General features: G+C 40.4%; 2 protein-coding genes across 3 annotated transcripts in view; one reads left to right on the top strand and one right to left on the bottom strand.

Moving 5' to 3' along the window:
- LOC109034134 (acid sphingomyelinase-like phosphodiesterase 3b) overlaps window positions 1-27,655 on the bottom strand; it is a 165,059-nt gene that overhangs the window by 72,004 nt on the left and 65,400 nt on the right. The gene's annotated exons all lie outside the window — the stretch shown is intronic.
- LOC109034135 (uncharacterized) lies at window positions 1,005-13,661 on the top strand. Its single transcript, XM_072298880.1, has 3 exons — window positions 1,005-1,315; window positions 11,007-11,261; window positions 12,243-13,661. Exons 2-3 carry the CDS (start codon window positions 11,044-11,046, stop codon window positions 13,387-13,389), a joined length of 1,365 nt encoding a protein of 454 aa, XP_072154981.1. The 5' UTR covers window positions 1,005-1,315; window positions 11,007-11,043; the 3' UTR covers window positions 13,390-13,661.

Genomic DNA, 27,655 nt, shown 5'->3' on the forward strand with positions numbered 1-27,655 from the left:
AATGGATATTTACGCCACGCCACTACATGATATCGATGGCCAAAGTGCGAGACCACGTATCCCGTTTACGACGTCGCAGACTTCTTGTCATACTTTATTTATTCATGAGAAATCTAGTAAACTTAATTTTTCAACACTTCCTTGAATTCTCCTCCCTATTAGCAAAATGTTTCGTAGAAATTTCAAGCTACACTATTGACTTGTTTCTCTACCAGAAAATGAAGTAGGAGCATAGGTTTTGAGACACCGCGATCACCACTGCGGTGTACCGCAGTGGAGATACGTGATTTCGCCTATATATGCCTCTACGTCGATTTTCTCAATTTTCCCTCTTTTACGTGCATTCGCAAAGTTTTTCTCGACTTCAATTTGTAAAGCGAAACATTTAACAATACTCCTCTCTGCAGTATTAAGACCTTTCAGCAGTCTAAAATTTTAGTGGAACCAATATTCATATTTGATTATTTCATGATAAAAAAATTTAAAGACTAATAAGGCAGTCCGTAAATGACTATGTACATTTGTTCAATTGTAAGGTTACATAAATAAAAAAAAGTTCGTCATTTCCCTAACCCGTCATAATTCGTCGCCATCCTGACATTAGGGCGTAACTACACTCCGCAATGAACCCTGTCGTCCATACAACTCAATGCTTTTTTGGGCTCATCTCAATGTGTAGTTACGCCCTTATGTCAGCCAAGCGACGAATTAATGATGAGCGTGTGAAAAAGGAGGAACGAATATTTTGAATCTACATTTTTCCGTGTCATGAAAAGGATGGGCGAGGGTAAATGTACGTATATTTTTTTCAATTATACGCAAGACAGCTACGTATCAAAAGAATATGACACGCTGTGTACCTATTAAATGGAACCAAGCAAATTGACAGCTGAAAACAAACGATCAGGAACGAAAGATACGGAAAAAATGGAGCTCCGGTTTTTTAATACATTATGAGGTTGGTAGGCAACCGAGTGATAATGCTTTCTGACATCTCTAATATTTTTCCCCTCCGATTCCGCATCGTGCTAACCTCTCTTAGAGGTATGATATTGTCAAAAAATGAAAAGGAAATTCATAGTAAATTTTAATGAAAGATATTTAAATTCTGGTTTAATAGAACCTATACGTAAATTAATCTAACAAGCGTAATGCGAGGATTAGTTTTTAAAATTATTGTGATGAAAAAGGTTCCATAAATTTTTGTAACGTTTAGAGTATACTTTGTCTCTATCAGTGGAGTGAAACCGTTTGCATCCTTGCATCTTTGTTCCTGATGACAGGCGTTATCATTGATTGGAGCCATTGATGACAAGTAAGTTCTTCTCTTGATTTTCCTACTTTGGCGTGAAATAATGGTGCTAACCAAAATAAGTGTAAAGGCGATGCGATCCATAGAAAGGAGAAGGGAAATACAATTTTCCATTAAATTTTTGCTCTGTTTCCACCCAATTTAAAAACTGTAACACCTTTGATTTATTTATCAACTCGTTATGCTCGGTTCAGTATTGCTCAGAATGTCTACAAAAAATAAAGAGACGTCCGGATCAGTTCTCCTACATCAACCTTATACATTCCAATCAGAGGTTACTACCAATTCTTATTATTACGAGGATATATTACACGCACTCCGAAATATTCCGAAACTAGTGTCCGAATCAAAGTACTTAAATCCAAAATCCAATATTCATGAAAAAAGAGGGTACCCATTTCTTTCCTGAGTGCAAACTCCCAATTCATCCGTCAACTTTCACTCCATTTTTCACGTTGTGCATTTTCTAGGGATATCAAATTCACAACAAAATCATTTGTTTCTTTCAAGCAAACATATTTTCACCAGACCCCCCTCTCCAAAACTGGTTATTAAATCGAGTATAGTTTCGCAATGCCTTAGGATATTTGACATCCTGTTTCATTGGACGAAATTAGTCTAACAAGCGTAGGACCATGGTTCCACAGGCTGTACTTGTATCATTTTATGTGAGGCTTTAAGGTTGTCTTAAGTGCGAAGTAATGCATTGACCAAGGGATTTTAACTTAAATGAGTGAACTCCAACACGCGGAAACATGATTAGAATAGGACGCGGCACCCTGGAGGCAAGAGATCGTTCGAGCGCAACAGTTTAATTCGGTCGTAGACATAGCAGGGGTAGGGACGTTGGAGAAGAGAGAGGGTCGATGGGAAATGGCTTAAAAGTATGAGCGCGGAGCGTATCACCACATGGAGTGGCTAGCACGGGCACACAGATACCGGGGGGGGGGGGGAGAAGGGGGGCTAGGCTAGATGGGGTACGGCACACTGTAATCAAACGTGTGGTGGCATCATCAAGCATTTTAAATCATGTTAATGCACAGTGTCACTTTCGGCCTGCAAGAACACCTGCTCGCCTCGCGCCACCCGCCACCGGTCACGCTTGCCGCTCTGTGCACTGGACCTCCAGTCGCAGGCGGAGGACAGATAACTCAAGAGCTTCATAGGGGTATCTTCTATTTTTAAAGAATAAGATAAAAATGTAGCCCTCATACCTTCTTATATTGGACGTATTTCTACCAAACAGACCTATGTAGAGGTGAGGAATATGGGGTGTGCTCTAGGAAGCTGCATAAGAAGCAATGTAAAAGTGGGCGTGATTCCTTTTGAAGAATTGGAAAAGCGGAATTTTACATTCTATCAAACAGACCTATGTGCCAACTGAATGCGGAACTCATGAGCCGCGTGCATGGCAAGAGAGCGTTGTGGACAGGGCTCATGAGTTAAAGTGTCTCGACGACGATGTCCCCGCCGACGCGCCCCCGTGCCCACCCTCGTTTGTTGCCGCTGACGTCACTGGCGCTTTATTATTCTCATTCACTCTTACGGCCAGAGAACTAACGAGCACACCCCATATTTCTCACCTCCACATGGATCTGTTTGGTAGAAATACGTTCATTTTTTCCAACGAGGCCAGATAATTTCCAGGTCATCCTAGACATGGGAAGACCTAGGGATAGGCTAGGGGTGCCTGGCTCCTCACCTCGGGATCTACCGCTGTGGGCTGATTGTTGAAATTGATAGACAAAGCCATAGATAAAGAGGACGTAAAAATCTGAAAGCTCATAGTGATTTTGGTCTACAGTAGTAGTTTTTATCGGATGAAAGTTGGCTGAGCGGCGTTCATTCGTGTATGATGTGTTCTGAGATTTTTGTCCGACATGTGGAAGAAAGACTAGCATATTTTCCGAAGTTGTCGATTAATTTTCACAACAAAACATAAAAACGATTGTTTTCATGCCGCAGACTTTCACGCAATGTCCTTCGTTTATCCATGTAATGCTCTCAAAGATGACATAAAATTGATAATTTCCTCCTAAAATTCCGTCTAACTTGGCGGAGGAATTGAAAAATGCTGTTGGAGAAATTACTAATCATATAACTCACAAGTTGGATGGGATTACCGGAGGAACAAATATATTATTAGGCTAGAAATACGTTATTGCTGGGAGCAATATGTAATCAAACAAGAATTTCATATCGATTGAAGTCTGGAGTATGATAACGTCTCTTTTTGCAGAAAAATGAACAGTAGGCCTAGTGGATAATTTAAGAACGTTTCTTTCACAATTTCGACAGACATTATTGCCTGACCTCTCGTAAATAGCCGCGGTTCAGCCAAATTTGTTTAGACTGATTGTGAGATCGTGGTTATACCAAAAATTTAGGAAAATTGCAGATTTATTTACGTCTGGGCTGATTCAAAATCTTGTCGAAAAAGGATAACGCCAATGAATAGTGAATAAATTAATAAATAGTACAAGATTATAAGTAATAAAAAAGCAATAAGAGTAAAAATGAAAAAAAAAAAAAAAAAAAAAAACTCGGTCTCTTAGAAAAATTAGGGTGAGCCCAGTCCATTATTCCTCAATTCGTGTTATTTCACCTATTCCCACGCAGTAGCGTGACTTATTGTATTTTAAAAAGGAAGGAGAGTCCAAATTAAAAATGTCATTATGGTTGAGGAGGTCCGAGGGTTCATCGGCTTTGATACCCACAGAATACGACGTTTTCTTGGGGAATATGTCAAGTCATATAGAGGAATGGAGGAGCTCCAGACCCTTTGAGTTCCTCCCCTACTCCTTCAATTCGGCACTAATCAGGAGTTGAGCTCAAGTTAAAAAGAATGCTTAAATTCGTACCTTATCTAGTAGTCCATTCGGGTTCTTTGCAGGAGCGAGGGATACAAATATTTTAACTTGAGTGTGTTGCACAGTGTCAAGCGCAATTGAAGGCGCTTTTTGTTGGTCGAAAAGGAACACATTCAAGACTTTCTCCATATTTTTGATACTTGTATGAGATATCCTCTCTATTCTAATAAAATCATTTTTAAGACGCTCGATGAACGGGGTGAGGAAGGGGAGTTAGACAGTCGATGGGCTGGAGTTCGAAGTCCGTAAGTGGAAATCCTCTTTATCCTAATAGATGCAGAGTAAGAAGAGGGCCTTTAGCGGCGCGCAGCGCCCCGGGGGTTGAGACGGGTAGTGACCAGGGGGCGTAGCCCCTAGTTTTCACGAAATTATGATTAAAATTGTTTCCGAATTAATTGTGGTGTTTTATAATTTTTGGGTGAGGGAGTTTTCCTGGAATTTCTAAATGGTTTTGAGTGGATGGCACCGCTGGCGACTACTTACTTCCTTCAAGTGCTTCGTTAGAAACGCGAAACCGCGTAATTTCTACGATGGGAAAAATATAGTCCCTCGCGGCTGCGTCATTTATAATAATTTAATTAATAGTTTTAATAGCCCGACTACGTCGTTAATGCAGTTTAACCTCTCAATAAGGCCGGATTCCTGCATCTCGCGGGTCACCCCACTCATGGTCGTGTCTCCGGCAATTTTAAGAGTCCTTTTAAAGTTTCGCGATAACCGCCGATGGCGAGAGGCGAGGGTGGCGTGTTGGTTGCATGAGCCAGTGACATTATTTTCGTATACCTCCCGCTAAAAAGTCACTCGAGTCCTTGTCCCTTCCTGAAGCAAACGCTCATTATTTCCGGAGAACGCTTTCCACGCTTGCCAAATTGCCGGGAAAATCCTCGTACCTCATCGGAAACTAAGCGGTTGCCTCGCGCAATGTGACAATGTTCATGGTGCTGTTTTTGAGCAGTCGATAACATATTAAAATCTGGGCAACAAATGACGGTTCCGGCTGAATGAGCATACAGTTACCTACATTGGGTAGGATTCGACAGATGAGTTTATTACTTCTACAACTCTGTCTCTGATTTTTAACAGATTTCGGAGGGATGCGTTCCGGTGGATTAAACTTTAAACCTGTTTAATACGATGAAATACCGTGGCATAAAATATTAGCGTTGAACTTTTTTAACGCTAGAGTAGGTCTGTGCCTTAAATTAATTTGATTAGAGACAGAAAGTTGTAGGATACAGAAAAAACTGAAATGCTCAGAGAAGAAAGCATGAAGGGGATAGAACTAAAATTTCAAACATTAGAAATAGAGATATAGGGCAGAATGAACTCACAATGAAAGCGCATGTTTAAGTACATGTGCATGACCGAGGTAAATGTTCTACAAGATTGACAGAAGTGGAATTGATGAATGAACTTTCAGATGAAACATTTGAGTCAGACAAAGGTTCATATATTTTCTAATCTAATAATCCAGAATTTGATGTCTGCGCGAGAAATAAAATTGTGCGAGATGATAATAATTTTTTATGTTGAGAAATCAATTCCCAAGAAATAAAACCTTATTTACGTGTTCCAGCTCCAGGGGGAGTATTAACATCGATAATCCTGTACGAAGTTGTCAAACTTACACGATAAATTATATTTTGACATCCGTTGTCATAAATTTACGTGTCAGTTCGCAGTAGTGAGGAAAAGCCAAGTTAAAATGCTTATAATATTGAGAGGTTTTTGAGCTTTGCAAAAAATTACGAGTTATATAAATCTCGCAACCTACTGGATCCTCACTTTTTCTCTTTTTTGAGATAATATTGGAAGTATAGTATTTCTGCGAAAATATTAGAGACGCGGCATACAAAGTTACGGCGAAACCCCCCGATGTAATGCCCACAGGCGGTTCCGGGGCTTCATTAGATTAGCTCTTTTAATCTTAAGATCAATAATGTATTTAATTTGTACCATCTTTAATATGTCTATGTATCTCTAAATATTTAATAAAGCATTTAAAAAAAAAAAAAAAAGTTACGGCGAGAGTTGGAAAAATTGAAGGACGGGACGGCGCAAACATTTTGAATTGAAAAACTCTGACATGGGAGTCTAGCCGTGGGTGGAGCAGAAAGAACTCTCTCGTTTCGGTTCACTCTGGAGGATTACTCCTAGGCAGCACGGATCCGTTAAGGAAGACAAGAGAGGAAAATAAAATCAGTGGTTGGATGCAATCAATGGAACGGGACTCTGAAGAGCCTGCACTAGGCGTATCGATGAAAGGTGTACGTATTTGTATGCGCAAATTATGGTTGATCTGTTCTGTTTAAAAGGGGCTCAGGGAAACTCAATTAATAAGAAGAGGGGGAGGGGCGGGGAGGGGGGGGGAGCGAGAGCCAGCTTGTTTCCGCGTCAAATAGCATTGTCATAAGTTGGCACAAAAAACACGGGCGCCAGAGTTGGGATTAATACACTTGAAAGTCTCCTCCAGGCTTGCCGAGCGCCGCGAGCAATGCCCAAGTTTCACTCGGGAGAGATTTTTTCCATCCGGAAAGTCTGGCAAAGGCTCGAATTCTACCGACTGACGATGAGTCGGAGTTTTAATTGCGAGGTCCTCCCGCTCAGACTGGGTCCCCGGCCCCGGACCATAATTCTAGTAAGCCCAAGTTTGAAGAGCAACTCCCCCGCGGCCCCCGCCGGAGTAAGGATAAAGTTGATAATCTGATTTTAATAGCAGATTTAAATATTGATATTTCGCGAGGGGACCCTTCACCGACTCGTTACGGAAATGACGGAGCGGCTACGCTCGCTCCGAGCATCCAGCCGGGAAAAGGAAATCGTTTGCATGGGTTCTAGGAGTTATACGCGGGCGTTAACAAGCAGCCTTTGCGCTTCGATTCATCCGTTTTGTGAATTCTCGCAAAAGCCCGTCTCAGGTGCTTTTCCGAATAAATATAATAATTCAATCGGCTCTCATGAGTGCTACTCACAATATCCGCCTATGCGGATTCGTTACTAGCAAGTCCTTGTTTCCGATCCTGACGAAAATTTCATCTCTTTAAGGTGCGGGTTGAAGAGTCGTCATTTGTTGATCGACCTCATTGATCGGCAATTTTTTTTTTTTTTTTTTTTTTCTTTTTTTGTAAATTGACTATTGAACAAATATACAAACACATTTCTAGACAGATTTTTTTTGGAGACGAAGTAGGAATCTGAGTAAAATAGATTGATTTTGTTACAGTTTGCCGTGAATTTAGCTCAAAAATCGATAGAGAGACTGGGAAAATGTATTCCTCCGATTACGACGTTGGTATTCACAACTCGCTTCTAATTAAATTTCTTCAAGAAAACTAGCTGACATTTTCTCTTTAAATTGTCAACCAAAGGCTACGCTAAGGTTATTTTGTGTTTTACTTCCCGTATTCACCAAACTTTTGTCAGTATGTTGGAGTTTTTTGTCAACGTGCGTTAAAAATTCAGCATAAGGCTGAAATCTCAATACAGAGGGAAAAAGCTCATTTGAGCACAGTTTTCCCTCAAAGAGATGTACTGTTTGGTGCAACACTAGTTACGACCATCTAGGAAGGCAACTGCAGACGCGTTTCTGCCTTGTCGGGCCAATCCACAGTGCAGCGCAGCCTCCTGAGTTTCCTGCTACCAAGCTCGAAGGGTCGTGAAAACCAGCAACCTTTGCAAGTTGTGCAAACTTTTGTATTGAAATTTTTCTCTGCGTAGGAATCCATGACTCCCCTTATTTTCTATACACGGACGGGCCTAGAAAATACGAGCGACAGAGCCATGGTTTCGTGCGGACCGTAATGAGAAAATTGAGAATGTTATTTTTTCTTCCTCCGTGTGGCCATTCGAAAAAGAGAGAAAAAACAATGAAAATGCAAAGGAAAAGTTAGTCTGAAAGTTTCGTTGAGTTGCGGAGGCGAGGGTGGGGGAGCTTTAAAGTGGCTGAAATTGAATGTCAGACTTGAAAGCGGGTCAGATTTTATCACGAGGTGAAAGCTGCCGTCGCGGGGATTGAGTTATCAGTGCGGTTGCGTGCCTCGCCGAGAACCGCCAACGGCTCCGTCATGACGGACGCGCTCTTCCGCTCCGCAATCTAATATCCTAACGTTTCATCGGTCACTTAACTTTTTTAGATGCATTACACGATCCTAACTCAAGTGGAGAACAGTGCGTATTGCATACATTAAGGGGCTTTTTGGGGGTCACGGACCCCCAATATTAGAAGATAACAAGCCCGATTTGAGCGATCTTATCTTAATTATCAAATGGGAGAAAAAACGGGGAAAAAGGCTAAAAATTACACATACAAATCAGAGACGCTTCGGCCCAAAACTGAGCCATTTTCAGTCGGAAGAATAAAAATAAAATATGAAAATTCCAAATATGTATATTTATTATATTTTTTTTAATTTTATTTTTATTCTTCCGACTGAAAATGGCTCAGTTTTGGGCCGAAACGTCTCGGATTTTCATGTGTCATTTTTAGCCTTGTTTGCCGTTTTTTCTCCTATGTTTTGGATATCACCATTGTCACGGGCTGCTGTAATATTTTAACTATATCTAATTATGATAACCATAATTGAAATTAATAATAAGTTTAAAGTAAGTAGAAAAAATAATAAGATTAGTCGAATGATAAGATACATGTGTTTTATAAAACATTTAAACTTACTAAAAAGGGATAGTTGTAAAAAACATAACTGTAGTCATAAAAACAACAGAAGAAGGGCGAGTAGATAGAGAGAAGATAGGAGAGACGTATTCGGACCGCGTTTTTGACTTTTCTCCCGAAGAAGAGCGACAACTTATTGGCAGCATAGCACAGAGCGGAGCATTGCGAGTTCACGCCTCGCGCCAGCGCGCCTTCAATTTTGCAGACGCAACACGGACATCCATCAAGTACGAATAGTTGTATCTCTGCGCCGTTGTCAACGCGCGTCCGTTCCTTTGCGTGATTCTATGTTGTATTGGTTCTGTTTGTCTTATTTGTGATGCGTCTTCGTTCTTCGAGGTAGACATGAACGATACAGACGAAGAGGAGAGGCGTATTGTGCCTCGTTTTTTAACTTTTCTCCCAATTCTGATAATGAGCGACACATCATTTGCAGCATAGAGCGGAGTAGCACGAGTTCATACCTCGCGCGCCTTCAATTGGACGTATTTCAGTCAAACGGAACTATGTGCATTAAGACATGAACCCTGAGACCCATAAGAATATATGCATAACAGGACTCACGTCATAATTCACATAGTTCCGTTTGACTGAAATACGTTCATATAAACTGCCCACGGACGCAGGAAACTTGAAACTCCGTCATTATCGCCAAGTTAATGTGTGTTGAGGAGTTAATTCTAGAGTTTTTTGACGTGCTCATACTGGTTTTTTTTTTTTTTTTTTTTTTTTTTGGGGGGGGGAGGGCGTTGTTACCTATTACTATTGCATTTATTTATCCGTGCTTATATTTATTGTGCGACAGGCCTATTTAATGATTTTCAATTTTTCCTGGGCCATCGGTGTTTTATAGTTTCTCATAATAATTGATTATTAATTTTATACATTTTAATGCCAAATTTGGCTGGCTAAGCTACATAGAACATGGTAAAATGATTGGGAAAAATATCGAGCAAAAAGCCGAAAATAAATCAAACAAGTAATAATTCAAACTACGTAGAGATGAGAAATAATAAAAAACTTACAAGAAACAAAACGGTTGGCGGTAGAAACGTTGTTTTGTTTCTTGTAAGTTTTTTATTATTTCTCATCTCTAGGAAGTTTGAAATATTACTTGTTTAATTTATTTTTGGCTTGTAGCTCGATTTTTTTTCAATCATTTTACCGCATTAATTTTATACGAGGGGCGTTCAATAAGTAAGTATCCCCCCTCTCTAAAATCCATTAAAATGGACCAATTTTAAAAAACTTGGGCTCAAAATCTTCCTTAGGATATTCTGAGTTCAACAAAAGAAACCGCAACAAAATCGGACTATGTGCGGCCGAACGCGAGCCGTTTGAACGCGCCGAGGTGCTCGACGCTCCCGCCGAATCTGCGGGGATTTGAAGTCCGCGACAGGAGAAGAGCTTCTCTGCCAAAGCCTCAGTCGTTCATCACTGACGAAAAATCAAAGAAATTTTTGTAGAATAAGGGACTTACCTCACTTCTCCACATAACCAGCTCGATCCAAGCAGGTCTGATACTGAGACTAAGAGAACACGCTTTTGGATGCCACGCGCGTGGAAGTCTTTCATCCCCGGTCAGCTGAAAGACTTCCACGCGCGTGGCATCCAAAAGCGTGTTCTCTTAGTCTCAGTATCAGACCTGCTTGGATCGAGCTGGTTATGTGGAGAAGTGAGGTAAGTCCCTTATTCTACAAAAATTTCTTTGATTTTTCGTCAGTGATGAACGACTGAGGCTTTGGCAGAGAAGCTCTTCTCCTGTCGCGGACTTCAAATCCCCGCAGATTCGGCGGGAGCGTCGAGCACCTCGGCGCGTTCAAACGGCTCGCGTTCGGCCGCACATAGTCCGATTTTGTTGCGGTTTCTTTTGTTGAACTCAGAATATCCTAAGAAAAATTTTGAGCCCAAGTTTTTTAAAATTGGTCCATTTTAATGGATTTTAGAGAGGGGGGGATACTTACTTATTGAACGCCCCTCGTATTTGCATTACACCGCATGAAGAAAGTTCGCTAGCTATTCTCCCTCATACGGGAGTTAGGAATTTACCGAAATCTATTTTAAGTATGATTTTTTACCTTGGTCTATAAATCGATATCTGGTTTATTTAGCTCGATATCCCAACAACTGTGATGTGTATTTTGTGTTGAAGGAGTGCCGCGCATAAAGAAAGTGCCGGCTGGGCCTGAATGGGCATGGAGCCCTCTAATCAGCGTCTGGAAGATGAGAAAAACGTGCTACCGCCGTATAAGAAGCGGAGATTGGAGCGACAACTACGTGCTGAAAACATCTTGGAGCAAGGATTCAAACCCAATGGAGGACCGTGGCTCCGCAGTGATACCAAGCACCGGCAGACTGCCCCTATTTTCTTACTCCCGCCCGAGATTCTACACAATATCTTCTCCAGGTGACACTTCGTCGCATTGGCTGACAAAAGAGCGTAACTACAATTTGACATGAGCCCGAGAAAGCGCTGAGTTATATGAAAAATAGGGCTCATCGTCGAGTGTAGTTACGCCCTTATGTCAGGAAAGGCGACGACTTGACACTTGGACCGCGTTTTGCAGAAAAGAACCGAGCCACATCGGCCATTCCCAAATTTAAGTATGGGCAATTTAATTTTTACATGAGAACCGTTGTGCGGATTTTTGTGTTAATTTCAGTGAATTTTCTGCATAACACGAAGCCAATGCCTTGAAATTTTCAGAGGAATCCACACAAATGTTCTCCTGTAAAAAATTAAATTGCTCATATTAATTTGACACTATTGCTGAGGAATTATCGATGTTTTTTTTATTGATCTCTAATGTGGAGCTTGTCTCAAAATGAGTTATGATCAAGAGGACAGAGCCTCTTCAATAAGAATGCATTTAGATCATCAATTATCCTACTCTCTAATGTAAAATCATGAGTAGAACGCGTAATCTATAACGCCTAGGACGCGAAGCGCTTCGGGGGGTTGGACTGCGAAGCGATCACAGGGCGTAGCCTCTTCGCTGAATATTATCCAAAATAATCTAATAATTCGTCGTTTTTTTTTTTTTTTTGAGTTCATAAAACTTTTAGTTATTTTGTGAAAAGCGATTGGAGTTTGTTGTTGGAGTGGCGACTGGAGTTTCATGTACAAGTACTCTCGTCTTACATCTCTCTTGGGGATAATTAAATGTACTGATCATTTACTTATCGATATCATTAGTTACACCATTACAGCCATTAATGTTAAGCGCGTGAGGACCGAAATATTCAGCCTCCTTTATTGATGTGATTAGATTTGTTGATACTACGATTCAGTTAATTTTAAGTTACAAAGTTAGTAATCTGGTGAATGATATTTAGAGATCATGATCGAATAATTTAACAATGTTTCATAACTATGGTCTTTTTCAAGGTTGACTATAAAAGACAGACGAAGCTCAGCCCAAGTTTGTAAGCTGTGGTGGTCAATAATTAGATGCTCTATATCAAATCGATGTCTGACGATAAGACGAAAGGGACCCGGTTCGGTATACGTTCACTTTCTGAGAGTATCACCCTTGCTGAAGGAGGTGAAGATTTTTCGACGAGGGGATTTGTCAGTATTTTTACGGACTCTCAAATATAATAATCCTCTACTGGAAGTGCTCAAAATTGTGGGTAAACGCCTAAAAATTGACTGGCTTCGGCCGCTAGACGATTATCATTTCGCCAATTTGAGGGTCCTAACACTTAAATCGATAACTATTAACCTGGACGGCGCCGCGAACGTATTTTCAAGACTGAAGAACTTGAAACAGTTGGAGATACACGAGTGCGATTCTGATGGCTCGATCATGGACGTGCTTAGTTCCAGTGATATTCAATTAGAAGAATTCGTTTATGAAAAATCAACGTACAGACCATTTGCGTGGGTGACGGAAAAAACCCTCGAGGCATTTTTCGCAAAGATGGGCCCGACTTTGAGAAGCTTCAAGTTGGGGATCCCCGATGTGCCGTTCCGTATACCGAGAATCAGTGAAAACTGCGTGGTTTTGAACTTTTTCCATCTTCGCATCGCGTGGACCTGCGTGGATGAATCGTGGCTCCAGCAGTTGGGAGCGTTGAGACACTTGCAGCACCTCAATTTGTACAAAATTGACAAAATTTCGCCCGCTGTGTGGTGCAATCTCCTCTCTCAACCTCATTTAACGGGACAGCTCAAGACTCTTGGACTCTGTTACAGCAGACTACTAGATGACTCTGTGTTTCAGACTATCGGTGACAAATTGAAGAATTTGGAATCGGCATCTCTCCACTGTTCTGATATAGGGAAATCAGCGCTGCAGCACGTCATAAAGAACTGTTCCCAATTGAAAACCTTAAAACTTTCCGAAATCTCATCACGGGTAATTCTCCCGAGTTTGCCTTTGATCCCGGAGTATTTACCAAACCTTCGAGTACTAACCTACCGGCCGACCTTCTCTGCTGAATCTCATTTATTGCACAGAGAGCAGTTGAAAATTGCCATGCCTAACTTGAAAATCAATTATGCCTTCACTTGCGCCGATTATTTAAGATAATCCAAGTGCCAAATACAATATCCGTCATTTTTTCATTACCAACTCAATTCTGTACTGTATTCGAACGTTTGCCTACAACAGGAAAAAAAGGAATGGAGAAAAAATATATTGAATAAGCTGAAATTTTTGTAAATAAAAATTCTTTCCAACAGTGGATCTAAGAGATCAACGTAAAATTATGGAATCAAATAGTATTGAGACCGTAATGAATTCACCCCTTGTGCGTTTCAAGATCTAACTGACTCAAATAATCGATTGATCTTCCACTTCAACCTATGGAAAAGGATCGACAAACAGGGTGTTCGCCACAAATACCTTAATAATCGATACTTTACCTCAGCTTCAAATTGTGAGATACTGATAATCGGTCATTTCGACTTCAATCGACTTCATATGTTTAAGCAGTTACTTGCTGAACCAAAAAATAAATAAAATTTTTTGACTCTAATTTAGCAATACATTCATTTTTGGAACTATAGGGAGTCGAAAAAAACAGGTTGAATGCATCTTCACCATAGTATATATTTGACAATCAGCCACTTCGCTTGATTTGATGTCACTCAATTCTCAGTACTACTGTTCGCCAAACAATATTTTTGCACAACCTGCATCCAGCGTGCAAATCTGAAGTAGGTATGTGGCATCTCAGTTCCGACGCCAAAAATTCAAACAAGCGCGCCCACCAAACCCTGTTAATCATGATTGTCACGTTTTTACACTGTGCGCAATTTGCACCGCATTGCTATAATTACGCGCATTTATTTAATGAGGCTGTAAAGGTTGAGTACTCTGCTAGGTATTCACCCCATCTCAGTGGAGAAATATTTTTTTTTTCCGTCGTTCAAATAAAATGCTTAATGTCACTACTACAAAGATTTTTACCGCGGAGCAGCTAGGTGTGCCAATCGCAGAGCTAACTTTTGATCATTAATATTTTGAGGTATAAAACAAGTAAGCTGGTTCTGTGACTACGTAATTCTATTCATGCGTCAATAGATATGATTCTCTTACAAAATTTAAGAAAAAGGAAAAACCTGAATTATGAATTCTATTTTAGGTACAACAAGATTGTTAGGATATCAGAGGAGGGACATTGGATCACAAGCCTCCGAGGCTTGCAGGCTCGCGTTTTACACTAGTTGGATACTGTGTCCACTGCATAGGACCGCACGGTGGGGCTGACACCAAGAAAGTACAACGATTAATATAGCGTTCACCGTGCTGTGCGCGCAATGCGTGAAGTATCCTTATTGTCAAATATGCGTTTCACGTCGACCGACTGACTGCACTGCGTTTAGTGCAATGCAAGAAGTATTCATGCAGTCTTGTAGGCGCTAAATACGTCGTCCGCCGACCGCACTGTTTGGCGCAATGCGTGAAGTATTCTTACAGACTTGCAGGCGCTAATATGCGTTTAACGCCGGCCGCACTGTGTTTGGCGCAATTATTCGAACTCGCATCGGAATACTCGTGGCATCGAATAATGGGGCTTAAGAGGTGCATGTTGTGTTTCGACGCCGTGTGAACATTTCAACGTTGACGCATTTCTCCCGATAAAATATTTTCTCCGAGAAAAGTTAGTAAAGTTCTCTACAATGTTCACTTTTTTGGATTGAATGTAAATCCAAGCTGATTTACAAGAATCAAGCATCACAACACGATTCCATGACCAGCGCAACTGACCCATTGCGACAGCTAGGAAAAAGATTTGGACGTTATTACAGTCTCAGCCATGAAGGTTGATCGGGGCGCAGAGAACTCAGCGGAGGAGATGAGACTGAAAGCAAGCGGGATGAAGCAAGTCAGAGCGCATTCGCATTCCAGCCTCAAACTGCTGTTTCAAACTAAACTGACATTAATAAGTAACAAACTGAGAGTGTGCTCCGGGTGGGGGTGGCTCGGCCGCAATGTCAACTATGCGCCGAGTTTCCGGAAAGGGGGGGGGGGGCGGGGCGACCGGGGGTGGGGGGGGGGGGAGCGCTGCTCTTTACTTGTTTGTCCGACTAATATTTCACATTAACTTGCGGTTTTTCACGATGCATTTTCATACATAATGGATTTCAGCTGTCACGTGTTCCTCAGTTTGCTGTACACGTCTTACCGCCAACCGCCGCGCCGGCTCCCTCACCTTGTACCCCGGTCATCTTCCGCGACCCCCTTCGTCCCTTCTCCTTTCCTCCGCCCCCCTCCACCCCTCCCCCGCCCGGGCACCCTCGTCTGAGTCTCGGTTGAGCCCATGTTCTCAAGTTTATTTATGTTTCCAACTCGGGAAGTCTCGACTCTTACCCGAATCGCGCGTGCTTCCGATATTCTCCTCCCCGCCGCCCTCCTCGTCTCGGCCACTTCACCGCCGCTCCTTCCTTTTTTCTTCCGGTTTGTTCGAGTGCTTTATTTGCGCCACTACGTGGCGCTGTCGCCGGCGGTCGCGCTCTTATTGGGGCGTACCTCTGCCGAACGGAACTATGTGCATTAAGACTTGAGCCTTGAGACCCGTAAGAGTAGATGCCTAACAGGGTTCACGTCATAGCGCACATAGTTCCTTCCGTCGGAAATACGTCGATTTGGGTCCGCCGCGACCGCGCCGGGTGGATGTTTCGACCAGGGTTGTCAAAATCCCGGGACCTTTCGTCCGTTTCTCCACGGGCCGAGACGGGGACACGTCGGTGAGTTGGCGGTCTGGTTCGGTAACTCTCCCGAGGAGCCGACTAAATATTTGATCGAGTTTAACAAGGTGTAGAAATGTTGACCGCAAGCGGGGACATTTTTCGTGCCTCGCGTTGACCTCTCTCTAAGACCCGGTCGCGACCCTAACGAAATGACCCCCCCCCCCCTTATCCCCCACCCTACCATAACCTCAGAGCTAATTCCTAACATCGTCTGTCGTCATTCGTCATGTGCATTTACACCTCACTTTTGAGATCTCTTATGGACCGTAGTCCATAATCCTGATGTATAAAACCCCCGTAAGCAATTGGACGCACTTCTGTCGAACGGAACTATATCGACGGTGCAAGTCGGCAATCACATAACTCGATTTGCGACGTCGCAGACTTCCTATCATACTTTATTTTTTAAACGGAAAACTACTAACGGCTTTTCTTGAAAATTGCAGTGATTTTTCTTCTCTACGCGAAGAAAATTCTGCAAAAATTTCAAGGAATAATGTCAATTGGTTCTCCTTTAGAAAAATAACACGGAGGCGGAGATTTTCAGACACCGCAAACGAGTTATGTGATTGCCGACTTGCACCGTCGATATGCATTATGACGTGAGCCCTGTTACGCATATATTCTTATTCGCATGTCTTGATGCACATAGTTCCGATTGACAGAAATACGTCATATTATGAAAGTCAGTATTCTAGTGCAGCTCTCGTCTAAAAACCTTGTTCATGCTGTAACTTTCTCAATCTTACTATGGCCGATCGTTGACTTGTAGAAGCATGGGGCAGGGGCTGCAGTCATTAAAGTTTCGACATTATTCTTTCTTTGCTCATTTATTTAAACAAAATCTATTTAAAAATAACGCAACTACTACAAGAACTATTTGTCTTGTACCTATCCGAACGAATTAAATTAAAGTGAAACATGGGTACTAAGCAAGAAAGTGACGTTGGATGATACAACTATCTGAAAGAACAATTATTATCGAATTCTCAGAATTTTTTTTGGAAAAATTAATTATGTAAGCCTACTGGTTTAATTACTTCGTTTTTTATTCTTCCTTACGCACTTCACTCACTCTCATTCATATATTTGGCATCCGAAGCATAAGGCTTGTCCAATAGTAGTGGTCAAAAAGATCAATCCAAGGATCTAACATAGTGATGAAATAGTGCTGGGCCCACACCATTTCGCAAAGAAAACAAAGCCAAAAAGTACCAAAAATCTTAATTAGAGTCGAAAATTCTGAGCTTTTATTGAAATTTATGGCCTTTGTTTTCCCCGTAAAATGGTGTGGACTCACCACCATCTCACCACCTTGTAAAATATACTGCTCGGACCATCTTTTAGTTTTTTTTTCTCGTCCAAGGATACACTGTTCGTCTTTTCAGATGAAGTAGGTTGACGGAAACTCAATACATTCTGCTTTTGAGGCACGTCGAAGTATTGAATTTGACAAATTTACGGAAAACAGCAGTGGGAGGGACCGAAAGCATGCATTTGACATTTATAAGTCGAAAACTGCTCCACGCCTACCTGTGTAACTGAGACTGAATAGTGTGAAAGCTTAGTATTAAGTTAGCTACGAGAGCGAGCACCGGAAAGCTTAGCGTGCGGCACGATATACCATATCTGCATCCTCTTCCCCTCTCCCTCTTCTCAACTACGGTAATTCTTTAAATCGCTTTTCTCCCTCTACTCCGCTTTTTTCTCAGTTGTTTTCTTTTCTCCTCATTTCATTCCGACAAGAAATTCGCAAAAGTAATTACCGGTTAGACGCTAATTTTTGCTGAACACTGAAAAAAATAATGTACAGTTTTAGCATCTAGGATGTCGAAAATGTGTCTGGTGATCCCAAGATGCTGTTTTTACTGCCCCCGCAGTTAACTTTACATCCTGTGAATGCAAATTCAACTGCGTGGGCAATCAAGGCAGCATCTTAGGATCACCAGACACATTTTTGACATCGTGGGTGCCAAAACAGCATGCCGTTTTTTTCAGTGAAATTACAAAATTATGAAGTTGTACAACTGTGCCATACGATTTTTATAAAAAATGTTAAAACTCGAATCATCCGCCGAAGTTTTCAAATAAAATTAGAGGATATTTTAAGTCCAGAGCAAGTTAAGTAAAAATGTATAATTATACTTGATGTATCGACTTCCATGCGTGAGTCCGCAACCAGGTATCTCGTTTGCGGTGTTTGAAAATCTCCGCCTCTGTTATTTTTTAAAGTGAAGTTGAACATCATTTCTTGAAGTTTTTGCAGAATTTTCTTCGTATAGAGAAGAAAAATCACGGCAGTCAAGAATTGCCGTTGAGTAGTTTTTCGGTTAAAAAATTAAGTATGACAGGAAGCCTGTGACGGCGTAAACCGATGTACGTGCGGTCGCGGACGTACACCGTCGATAGTAATTGCAGTGGTGAATGCATAGCTGAAGTGCGCTCCAGCTAGAATTGTATTTAGCAAATGGGTGGTTTTATACGAAGATTAAAAATAAACAGTGGTACGGATATAACAAAAGAATATGAACTATGCAAAACGATAATCCGGATATCGGAACTTGGCTGTTTTGAAAACGCCTTCAAATGCGGCGTGATACCTCACGCATTCCGGAGAGTTCAAATAGTTGTATCATTGCGCCTTAGAAATGCGACGGAAGATTACAATCGAAATAGCCTTATACACGCTGGCTTTGTCGATTTCCTTTTTACATTTTTGCACTGGTGAATGCATAGCTAAAATGCGCTCCAGCCAGAAGTGTATTCAGCAAATGAGTAGTTTTTATAGGAGGATTGAAAACAAACAAATGGTAGGAAATAAAACATAATAATAGGAACTATGCAAAACAATAATCCGGATAGCGGAACTTGGCTGTTTTGAAAACGCCTTCAAATGCGGCGTGATACCTCACGCATTCCGGAGAGTTCAAATAGTTGTATCATTGCGCCTTAGGAATGCGACGGAAGATTACAATTGAGAACACCGCACCAAGAACAGCCTATAGGCGTATAGGTCGTTATTACGCCCATCTGCTTTTCGGATTCTACGTACCCTGGACTATGCTGTGGTAGCGATAGAATATAGATAGGTAACGGCTCGAGGTCGAAAAACCTTTTTTTTCCGAGTATTGTTATGATGGGATTTACTCTCATTTAATGAGAATGCGAAAAGACTAGCTTAGGAATTTGTTTTAACCCATGTATTTCTTGAACACATACGATATGGATGCAATCCAATAAGTACGGTGAAAACAGTAAGAATTTTTTTTTTTTTTTTTTTTTTTTTTTTTTTTTTTGACAGTTTGATCTAAGCGACCGGTGCGGATACTTTCCTTTACTAACCCATAATGTGCATGTAAACGATTTACTTTTTTGAATCAGAATAATATTCTTTGAGACATCTCTCTGACTGGTGCAGTTTGAGTAAAACAAGTCATCGACATAGGCCCCCCCCCCTTTTGCACGCGAAGCTTGCGTTTTAAATGGAAATTCAAAACACATCAAAGGAATACTAATATTACCAATGGCTCAGAGATATGTTGTGTGTAATACTCAATCAATGCATCAACACAAACATTTTTTCAAATGAATTATTGAAGTTCTGAATTTGAAATAAAGCATTGACGCACTGATGGCAAGTTGCATACCTATTCATTGCTAAACTTTTGGAAAACCCATCAAAATTGTGTTTCAAGATTCCTGCGCCTACTTTATTTTTTCGATCGGACACAATGTTATCTCGAACGTAAGTCATACTTTACGTGCGATATAACATTGCGTCCTAGATATCCTTAGCTATATTTCATTACTTTTGTATTGTAATAATGAATGAATGTTAGGCATATCAATACAGATAGCTTGACTATTTATATCGACTTCTAATCGTTAACCATAGAGTCTAAAATCTATTTATCAGGGCACTTGTAAATAAGGACAATAAACAATGTACTCTTCGTTGGTAGTATGCCATTCGGTTAAGGTAGGTCAAGTTGGGTTCGGTCATTGCAAGTATAGATCTGGATGGATAATGAATAAAAATTAAAAGGAGCAAGATTTAATAGTAAACTCTCCATGCTCAAACAATGGAATAAATAATTTGAGCTATGAAGATTGAGCCCAAGATCTTGGTTGAAACAAACAAGCAGGTATACTGGAGCTGAGCAGAAAGCCAAATCTCTTAGACGCGATTTTTATATTATAATCCCGCTCTGATTGGGAGTGCTATCTTGAATTTCTGACATTCACAAGAGGGTGAAGAAGAAAAAGAAGAAGAAGAAGAAGGAAAGGAAGAAGAGGAATGAAAGGAAGAAGAAGAGGGAAAGGAAGAAGAAGGGGAGTATGAAGAAAAACCTTCCGAATTCAAGTATAATTATTATTTACGATAAAACAAGTGATTTTGATAAAATCGAGCAACAGAGGTGGATGGATTTACTTTCAGGCTCCCTGCCACCGTGACGCTTCGTTTGTGTAGCCACGTGATGAAAGTTGAACGGGTACGTCACGCAACCTTAGTTGCCAATCTGTGCCAACACTTTTACCATTTCTTCCGTTCAATCCTATGAAAATCGGAGGATTAAGTATCGTTGAAATTGGCAACTCGAACGCATGCCCCAAGACTCGTTGGGTTGCAGGAAGAGGAAATAATGGAAATGAATAGGAAGAACAAGGCGAAAGCGAGCACTACACACGTCACGCGTGCTCATTAGTCACACGTTCGTTAGTTTATACTGCAACGATAAGAAAGAACGCCGTATGGGCTCACCGCCGTTCTCAGATTTCCCTCGATAAAATTTAAATTTTCAGGAAAATTGCGAATCTTTCTCTTCGAATTTTGCAGAGCATTTTATTCGCAATCAGATCTGAATTATCTGAAAATTTCAAGAGGAATCGATTCGTAATTCTCCTAAAAATAATAATTTATTGGAGGAAATTCGGCAACTCTCGAACTTTCATATGGCGTTCTTCCTTAGTGCGGCAGTGTAGGCCCTTGTAATTTTCTGATCGCCCGGTCAAGCACCGCTGAGGCATGCGACAAACCGCCTTTGGCTCGTCTTCGTTATTTCCAGTGTGACCAATGTTTTCGGTCCCTTTCCGATTAATTCTCAAGATTATTTATTTTTGTTTGATCACACTCATTGCACCCTCATAAAAATGCATTTGCAAGGAAGCATGAGACAAGATGATGCGTTGAAACGAAGGTGCATTTAAGGTGCGATGTGCGAAGAAAGTCGAAGGAGATATTATCAAGGGATATTTTGGATTGAGTACCCCGTGGAAGAAGTCCTATAAGGGGTGAAAAACAACTTAATCAGCCAAATTTCACATATAAATTAACAACTTAATTTGAAGAGAAGGCTGCAAAAAAGGGAATTCTTTGCGTTTATAAAGGGATGACGGCACGGCGCCGGCGTCGACAAGGGGATGCTAGTCGCTTTAGAACCTTTCGGAGAAGAGGTACTTGGCGTTTGGGTGTTGCAGAGCGTCGAATTGCGCCGCGGGAGCGATACGTAAAAAATAAGCCGAAGTAAATTGGACAGCGTTTAGCGGAAAGAAATCAAGCCACATCAGCTATTGCCAAATTTAACGGGGCAATTTAATTTTTTACATGAGAACGTTTGTTTGGAATCCTCTGAAATTGTTAGGAATTTGCTTCGCACTATGCAGAAAATTCACTGAATTTTGTACAAAAATCCGCACAACCGTTTTTCTGTACATAAAATGAACTTGCCTGATCAAATGACAATAGCTCATGTGGCTTGGCTCCTCTCTGCTTAACGCGGCCCAGTTAATAAGCAAGGACTTCGGATATCCAGGATGACAATGAATACTCTTTAAAATATGACTTAATTCTTTGCCGCAAATGAGTGCGCAACTTTCACTGAGCACTTCAAATGTCTGGAAGGACCAGGGAAGGGAGGAGGACATGAATCATTATGAACAATTCAATTTTCCGGCTTAAGTGCCGCGCTTGATAATAAAGTGCACTGAAGTTGGCCAAACGGAAACAATATGATGAGTGGACGCCTACAAAAGTATGAATTACACTGGAGAGTGGCAGTGTAATTTGCGAGAAGTTAATATTTGTCATTTTAAGTGTTCTTTCTCGAGAGCTGAGAGCTGCATCCATTCAACACATCTCATGAATTAGATTTTTATCCCCCTTGTTCCACTCTTTGGCTTGCCACACCAAACTTCCTGTAAGTTCAGGGATGCCGCAAATCTCCAATAATTTATATTTTAATGTTTAATTTTTTTTATTTATTTATTAATTTATTTTTATGTGATGTTAATAAATTAATGGTGATGATTAAAATTTAATTAATATTATAAAAATAAAAACGAATGAAATTAAAAATATTTAATATTTTTTGAGCAAGAAAAGAGTCTGTCCTTTTCCGACTTTGATACAACGTAAATTATTTATTTTAATACTCTATACTAAGTCATAAAGGAAAAGTATAAGTATTATTCCCTTTGAATCGTTTAAATTTAAAGTATAAAATTATGAAGACCATACTTAACGACGACGAACTTTTGCTTCTATAAAATTGATGAAAGCACAAAAACCTAAACTTCATCTTAAATCAAGTTTTTCGATAACTTTCCGGAAAAATGACTAACGCGATATTGAAATGCTAATGTCATAACAGTCAAACTTTGATTATGAGTGTTATGTTTCAAAAGAATATCTCTGTCAAAAGTTTAATGCTCCAGGCACTCTTGACTGAAGTTAAAATAAAGGATAAAGGTAACAAAAGTATAAAAATAATTATGAAAATATTCATATAACTTGAGGCCTCCAGAGGTTGTTTGACGACGAGGTGCGATGGCGAAGAATAACGCAGACTTGAGCTCACTTTAAAAGAAAAGGACTGTATAAAATTTCAAAAGGGAACAACTCCTTGGCTTCGTGCCTCAGTGCTTTTATATGACCATATACTTTACTAGCCAGATCCTCTTTTCTTCTATGTAAATTCTGCTTCGGTTTCGTCGAGGCTTTCGAAAGTACCGCGTCTCAACTTTCGTCTACTATCACGCACAGTTCATCACGGTTTTTACCTTTAAAGAATCCATTGACGATATTAAATTATAAATTAAACATAAAAACCAAAACACAGATGCTAATACTGGCGCTCATCTGTGATATAATTTAAAAACTGAACATTTTCTGATTCGTTGTAAGAATTTGCACTATAAAAAGAATGAGCGATTCATGAGTAAATGAAAAAGAAAATAATAAATATATCTTTAATTACGTTGCGAGAACCAAATCTAGCATTTTGTTAAATCTAACATTTCAAACTGAGCAAGGTCCTGTAGGTAAAAAGTCGACTCACAAATAAAAATAGGAAAATATAGTCAGTAATTTCAACTCAACTATTACTTTACTTGCTCCTGCTGAAAAATCAGAGTCTGCGAAGACGATATACCAAATGGAATATGGAAAAAAAGAGTATTTTTACATGGAGTCTGGTGTTAGTTTTAAAGCTTATTTCCTTTTTCTTTCCAATTTTAATTGCATGCGACTTCGTGTTTTAGTTCTGAACACTGTTTAATCAACACATGATAACTCGCAACTTAAGGCCAACTGTAAATATTCAACATCTTAAAGATTCAATATTATTTATTCGAATAAGATTCTTGAAAACTTGGATGAAATTTACAAACTCTTCTCCCTGGCTCAAAAAATCAAGGAACTCGCTAGTTTGGACTTTCTGAAAAATCTGATTAGTTCATAAGGATCAGGTCCGATTTACGTCTACATGCTTGGATATGTTAGTTTGATTCAGAGAGTATGCTGGTTTGATTAAAATTTAAAACCCGAGGATCTCTTGAATAGGAGCTTCGTAAGAGGGAAGAAGCGAAAAAGAGAGGAAAGAGAAGACGAGAGAAGATGAGAAAATGTAAGGACAGAGGAAATGAAGAGGTAGGTGAGAGACAGAGAGGTAAAATTTTTGAATTACACCAGCTTGTTCCGGAGCTTCTAAACGTTGGGTTTGACGGTTTTTGTCCACGAGTCATCAGTTCCAGGTTCCAGGTGTTATTTGTCCGGCGACTGGGAATGAGGAACGGTCAAGAAATTCGGGAGGAAGGGAAGGCGTGGACGCCGTAAAAAGGGGACGGAAGGATACTGCGACGGCAGGAGGCGGGGTCATTCAACCGCAGATAGCTAATGTCTTTATTAACGACTTTTATTTGTTACCATTGTGAACAGTTAACGCGGCAACGAAAGAGGATGGACGTCCAGCAATCCGCTCCATTCGTCCTTTCAACATCCATTACGCACTACCACACGGGAATATAAAACCTGAACAGAGGGGCCAGCCTTCAATCACGCTAACCCCCGTAATCGCTTTTTGAATGCTCCGTTCCCGAACATCTTCAAAGTCATCCGAAATTCTCCTTAGCCCCCGACGAAATCAAGGGGAAAAAGAAAAGTGAGAGTTCAGTAGCTAGAACGATAAAATTCCTATGGGATGTGTGTGATATGTGATTATATTTTCATGGGAGAAAAAAGGTTGAGATGCAAAGTAGTTGAAACTTTTTTGAAAAAGTAGAGCGTCTGAAGCCCTCCCATGCATGAGCTTGCACAAGCCTAGAAAAGTCGCATTATAAAAAAAAAGCGAGGACAAAAAGTTGTAGTAACTAATATAAGGTGTCAACAAAAGAGTGATTTGAGTTTCTTAGAATTCCAGAAACACACAAAAACATTCAAAAATATACAGGAATATTCAAAAATTACCGGAAATAGCTAGAAATTTTAAATTTAGTCGATAGTATCGAAAAATAGACGAAAATATCCACAAATAGCCGAGGATAGTAGAATGTAACTGGGAAAGGCCGGAACAAGTGGAAAACATCGGGAAATAGTCACAACGGAATTAGTCCAAAAAACTAGATACATCCTGGGATAGCGAAATGGGTGAAAAGGTACGAAAATTGCCAAGAATAATTGCGCGAGAATAGTCATGCTGTCATCTGAAATCAAAAGGGAGGTAGGAGGAAGAGGGGAAGAAAGGGAGATGTGGAGATGGAAAGAGGTGGAAAGAGGGAGAAGGGGGAGGGAGGAGAGAAAGAACCTAGAAAGAGGGATAAGATGGCGGGTCTAAAAATATATTAATATTTTCCCACTAGTATTATAGCAGCAGGTCAACAAGGTAAGTTCAAACTTCAGAGTAAGCAAAATATCTATTAGTTAATTACCTGCGATTGGGGGGATTGCGGGGTATATTCACAATTCTGTTTACGCCCTAAGCAGATCTCTTACATCCCTCTCCCATGAGAACGACGTCTTGCCAGTTTTGGAGATGCAATTCTTGCGCATCACTCCACGCACGGGACTCGGAAGGACAAGGAAAATCAAAACGCCTTCAATTTTGTGTATATGCAATAAGGACATCCATCGAGCACGTATAGTTGTATCCTGGAGTTGGCTCAATGTCGCATTCTCGTTACGGCGTCGTCGTCGTCTTCGTTGTTAGGTTAGGTTAGAGGGGCTTAATTGCGTTGCAACGTTGCAAATTTTCAAGTTCATCAGTATTTTTTTAATTCCTTAGCGAATGCATATTAAATGATTGAAGGCTTCAGGAAATTTTTGTTGGCTCACATAAAAAATTCAGCAAAAGTTTGGAAAAGGAAGTATGATACCGCCATTATTGTCAATGCATAGATTGGTAAATTTTTCCCCGCTGCAAAATAACAGAGCTCACCTGGCTTAGACCTTTTAAATATAGGTGTTTTCTTGCCACTGACCTTTTCATGCAACCAATTTTTTTTACATTTTTTTATTTTATCTTCTTCATTTTGTTTGCCACGAGTGATATCAGAGAGTCGGTCGCAAAAGTATAGGATGACAAAAGTAGCGAATATGAGAGTGATGTAAACTTCTGCTAGAGTACATTTAGAGACTCAGGTATGATTTGAGACAGATGTATCTTCTCGATTGCGCAACTTAAGAGAAGTTAAACACGGGCGACTTCATTATGTAAGGTTCCTTAAATAAAACACGTAGCCACCAAAAGATATCCTGCTTTTCAAACTCGGTTTGAGCAACAAATGAAGAGAAAACTTCGGAAAAATTATGTTCGTTACGTCTTTACTTAATTGAGAAAATCTAACTTAATTACGGTCATTTTCAGTTGCAAGTGGAGTTGTGGACACACCAGTATCATTTTCTTTCCCGCAAAGCTAAAAAATCGCAAATTTTTCACGCAGGTTGTGAAGTTAGGAGTGCAACTTACACGTTCTGAATGTGCTCATCGAGCCACTTTCATGAGAAACAACTTTCCTTTTTGCAACAGAAAAAGTTCTCAACAGACCCATTCCGAATTCACACGTTGCACTGTTAATATTTTACCCACTTCCACACACAAGAGAAAAGAGCGCAATGACGCTAATTTTTCATGAGGAAACTTTCCTCTACGGCTTGCCTTTTGCAACAATAACTTTTCACACGAAATAGGATGCAAAATACGAAGTCTAGAGACAGCTGACTTGTAATGAAGAACTTTCTCTCAGATTTGGAGGGCATTCTTATTTTTCAGATTCAGTTATCGACGCACAGTGGATCGAGTCAATTAGAGAGGTCGGGCATGAAATTTTTGACAAGAACTGCGAATGTTGATGTTTATTCCGTCACATTTCAAACTTCAAGGGGACTTTGAGAAGAAAACGTTACGAGGAAACCAATAAAACCACTTCTACGACATCAAAGTTTAGTATGAACGCAGTTATATAAGCGTTTAAAGTTTCCAAATTTTGTCGACCTCTCCTATTGACTCGGTCCACTGTGCGACGGTGAAACTTCAAAAATGCATATCTCGGTTGTGGTGTTTCCAAATCTCCGCTACCATTTTATTTTTTGGAGGAAGACTGAACCGATATCATGCCTTGAACTTTTCACAGAATTCTCTTTATGAAGAGAAGAAAAATCACTGAAATTTTCAAAAAATGACGTTCAGTAGTTTTTCCACGCAAAAATATAGTATGACAGGAAATATATGACGCCGCAATCCGAGATACGCATTTTTGTAGTTCCACCATCATCATGCATGATATGAAATAGCAGCAAAAAGGAAAAAGCAAAATTTATGCGAATACAGCACCGAAAAAATATACGAAGGACAAAAACATGTGGTTTACTCTTGGGGCGAGATGGGTGTGTTTTGAAAGAGTATTTGCACAGAGGTAAAATTCCTAGCGGTGGATCCGGAGCTAACCTTATAAATAAACGCAAAGAAAATAAAGCAAAGCAGTGAAATGATAATGATAGGGTTTAAACTACTCAATCGGACGTATTTCTGCGAAACGGAACTATGTGCATTAAGACATGAGGTCTGAGACCCATAAGAATATATGCATAAAAGGGCTCACGTCTTAATGCATATAGCTCCGTTTGGCAGAAAGACGTTCCTAGCTCGAAAAGAAACGGAAGACAAATACTCTGCTGCACATCGTCTTGCCGACCACTGAACGCAGGTGGTCGCAAAAACGCAGAGATAGATTTCATTTTGATTCACGCTCAAATTCAATCAATTCGTCGGGCAAAACAGCTTCAAGAATCAGTTGGGATCTAATAATAAAAGGATGGAGAGTGCGGG

Source organism: Bemisia tabaci, chromosome 3 (assembly GCF_918797505.1).
Source record: "Bemisia tabaci chromosome 3, PGI_BMITA_v3".
NCBI lineage: Eukaryota > Metazoa > Arthropoda > Insecta > Hemiptera > Aleyrodidae > Bemisia > Bemisia tabaci.